Source organism: Cystoisospora suis (assembly GCF_002600585.1).
Source record: "Cystoisospora suis strain Wien I chromosome Unknown contig_10756, whole genome shotgun sequence".
NCBI lineage: Eukaryota > Apicomplexa > Conoidasida > Eucoccidiorida > Sarcocystidae > Cystoisospora > Cystoisospora suis.
In genome coordinates, this window is record NW_027163528.1 from 1 (window position 1) to 3,985 (window position 3,985).

A 3,985-nucleotide genomic window follows, 5' to 3' on the forward strand; every position below is an offset into this window, starting at 1 on the left:
AAGACAGAAGAAAAGAAGAATGAGTTTGTAAGCTCTATTGATTGATTCCCTTCAACTCTCTTCTTCTTCTTCTCTTTCTTCTCTTCTTCCTCCCTAAACTTGGAAATGAGAGAGTCTAGATATTTGTACGTCAACATATCGGTTCGTAGGCTCCTTTCCTCTCAAGAGAAAGAATCTGGCTTGAATAAATAAATATCTCAAGAAGCAAGAATTCGACTCCGCAGATCCCAGCCGAAAACACAAGCGGGAAGAGACAGAGACAAAGAGACAGGGGTATCTCTCTTCTTCTTCTTCTTCTACTTGCTCCTGTCCGTGACTTGAACATCCATAAGAATGAAGAAGAGAAAGACTGAGAAAGAACTGAAAGAGGAAGAATGAGAAGGAGAAAAAGAAGAGAAAGAAGAAGAAGAAGACGACTTACACGTCCGGCAAGCATATCTTTATGTACAGCCATTTGAAGTCGGTGAAAGGTTAGCTCTCCTCCTCGGAAGCCCCTCCCATCTCCAGGTGTATTGTCTCTCCCTTTCCTTCTTCTCTTTCTTCCTCCTCTTCCTCCTTTTCCACTTTCTTTTTCTTTTTCTTCTTCTTCTTCTGCAAGAAAGACTTCATCCTTCTCGCCAACCCCACGGCATATCCGTCGATACACACTTACCACTTTCCTCTAGCAAAACGGAGGAAAATTAGACAAGGCGAACCAAGAGAAAAAATGAAGATAGATAAATAGATAGATATATTCAAGGTAGATAGACTGAAGGTGGATAGATATGGAGATTAATCGTAGATGAAGAAATTAAGCATAGATAGATAGATAGATTAAAGATAGATGAAGGAGAGATAGAGAGATAGGCAGACTAAAAGACAGATAGATAAAGGATAGACAGATACACACACTAAAGATAGACAGATAGTAGATAGCTTTGGGTCGTTACTGTATCAGCGTGCACCCTTACATCTATGTATATACATGTATGTATAGAGATATATGTGGAGAGACACATCTGTAGGCATGTAGGTATCCGAAGAGAGAGAAGAGACTAGATCTGTCTATACAGAGAGCGAGAGTTGCAGTGTATGTACACGGTATTGAGAGATACATCCTTCTTGATCAAACCAGTTGCCTTTTTGTGTTGAAACAAACTGTCTCTCTGCATACAGCACATGCACATTCTTTTTCAAGTCGCTCCTTATTCCACCTCTCTCTCTGTCCTTTTTCTTTCTCTTTATGAAAAGAAACCTTTGTGTAGGGAGGCTGCTTTACCTTGATCTTCGGAGGGACAGTAAGAAGGTTGAGGCGTCTTTGATATAGCTCGAAGGAGTCACGCATAAGAGTCGTTTGAAGCTTCTTATCGCACTTCTTAATAATTTTAAAGAGACATAAAACATTTAGCTTCACAAATCCTTCAAGCTTTTCTAAGCTATCGAGGATGGAGATAACTACTCTCTCATGACGACGCAGATACGCCACCCGCTGTACGTACACTCACTCACATAAGACATACTTAGAGAGAGAAATAGAAAGAAAGAGAGAAAGAAAGAAAGCAAAAGACGGACGGCTCTGTATATCCTTTGTATAGAGAGTTCAACGCCTCTCGACACACGTGAAACATCTGTCTGTTTCGTTTCTCTCACGTGTCTCCTCTATCCCGAGACTGTATGTACGCACTCTTCTATCCATCACCTACGGTGTATATACACCCTGGGTATCTTTTGAACTTATGACCTCTCTTCCAGAATGAACTCGCCTTATATACGGGCGTCATCATACGCATATATGTGTATATAGACTTACCTACGACGCACAACTAGCTACATGTAAATACACGCATGCATACACGTATATACATACATAGAGAGAGAGAGAAAGAGATCTACACCTCTTCGTCGCCAACTTCTACACTGATACTAAGGACAGCCATAGTAAGTAGAGGAGGAATTATTTCTTATCTAATCTCGATCTTTCTTTTCTTCTCATTGCTGTGAAGAATACACTTCACGTCTCCCAGTCACTGAGCTATCCCCTATGCCTTAGGTCTCTTCTACACGTGCTTCCCTGGCACGTTCCTCTCTGTTACGTCTTTCTATAGAGACGGAGCTTGAGGTAGGAGAAAAAGATTTGGAGCTGTCGTGTTGGTCTCTCTCTATTGTAGTAAGTAAAATAATAGAGATGAATGAAGGAATGAGATACATCGAAACACAGGGGAGAGGGGAGTGCAACTAATGCAGACGCTGGCATTAAAAGATAGATAGATAGATTAGAGATAGATAGGTAGATTAAAGATAGATAGATAGATAGACTGAAGATAGACAGGTAGATAGTCTCACGCTTGCATTTGTTTCTTCTCCATGATCAGTGTGTATCAATTTCCTATTGACACGAGGGAGAGGAGGTGAAGAATCTTTCTTCTCTTTCTCTTGGTCATCCTCGAGTTTCTTTTCTTTCTCCTGCGTGTTACTCCGCATTTTCTTTTCATCTAAAATCTCTAGATTTCCTTCTCCTCCTTCATTTAACTTCTTCTCTCCGGATGATACACTCTCTGTTGGGTCTTTCTCTGTAGATTCTCCTGCAGCCCTTTTTCTTCTTCCTTCTTCCTCTTCCTTTCTTGGACTTTGATCTGTTGCATTTCTCTCTATCTCAAGAGCTTCCTCTCCCGTCTCGTCTCCTACCCTTGCGGGTACTCCTGCTGAAGAAGCAGAAGAAGATTGATAGAGATTTCTTAGAGACTGAAGTTCTTCTTCATTCTCTGAATGGACGGCGTGCTCCTCTTGGTCATACAAAGCACAGAGATCTGGATAGGAACGTTTGTCTCGACGTTCGTCTTCTCCTTCTTCTTGTTCTCCTCTTTCTTCTCCGACTCTAGGAATCTTTCTTTCTCTCTTTCCTTCTTCGTCTTCTTCCTTTTCTTTCCGATGTCTTATGATCGCTACGTCACTTGTCTTTCTTTCTCTTCCTCTTCTCCGATTCTTTGAAGCTCCTTCTTTACTTTCATCTCTTCTTCGATTGTAAGGGTCATTCTGATAGAGAGTATTTAGCTCTTCCTCTACAGCCATCAAGCGATCAGCTAGAAAGAGAAGCTCGTCACTGAAGTGCTTGTCTACCTTGTCTAGCTCACTCTCTAATAGCTCGCTAAAAGCTTTCCGCGCTTCTTCACGAAGACGCTGGATATGAGGGTCAATATGAATGGCATATCTCTCCTTGCAGTCTTCTTCTTCTTCTCCTTCACCGTCCGAATCTGGAGACTTTCTTTCTTTTCTTTCACCCGAAGATTTCTCTTCTTGTCCTTCTTCTCTCCTTCCCTTAGAGAGAGTCGATGAATGAGGGATGTCCTGGAGATGGCTGAACAAGAAGAAGAAGAAACAAAAGAGAAGAAGCAAACATGGAGATCTGTCTTGTACACAGAAGAAGGTTTCTAAGCGAAGAAGAGAAATGAAGAAGATCTAGGGATAAAGAAGAAAGAGAGAATAAGACGAAGAAGAAGAAGAAGACAGACAGACAGGAAGTTACGATTCAAAGAGATGCGAAGAGGAGGAAGAGAACTCGAGGCAGAGAAAGGGACAGTCATGGAAAGATGATAGAGAACTTCCCAGTCATCAACTATCTACAAGGAAAGAAAAAGAAAAAGAAGAGAATTCGAGGAATGAAAGAAAGAAAAGCCAAGCTCGGAATTCTCTCATGCAAACCCGCAGGCATCCTTTCGTACAGGACATTCGGGAGAAGAAATTGTCGATCTCTATGAAGAAGACAGTGGAACGCATGTCTCGATGCTTCTCTATCTTAATTACATGTGGATGGCTCTGAATCGTTTTAAACTGAACAAATAAATCGAGCTCTATCCACACAGTAGCGACAGACAGAGGGGTGCACCAATGCCCATTCACGGGACTCGCCTCGTATACCCGAATATATATATATATATGCTTATATATACAAGCAGATATATGCACATATATACATATATATATACATATGAATACCTACGTGTGCACG

General features: G+C 41.3%; 1 protein-coding gene across 1 annotated transcript; it reads right to left on the reverse strand.

Annotated features, from left to right (window-relative positions):
* Nucleotides 1-421: 421 nt before the first annotated feature.
* Nucleotides 422-3,596, reverse strand: CSUI_011304 (spx domain-containing protein; the record flags this gene model as incomplete). Its single annotated transcript, XM_068071404.1, has 4 exons — nt 3,503-3,596; nt 2,323-3,407; nt 1,259-1,468; nt 422-661 (listed from the first exon to the last, which is right to left on the reverse strand). Coding segments are annotated over exons 1-4 (1,593 nt in total), but the record flags the coding sequence as incomplete, so codon positions are not given.
* Between the last annotated feature and the right edge of the window lie 389 nt (nt 3,597-3,985).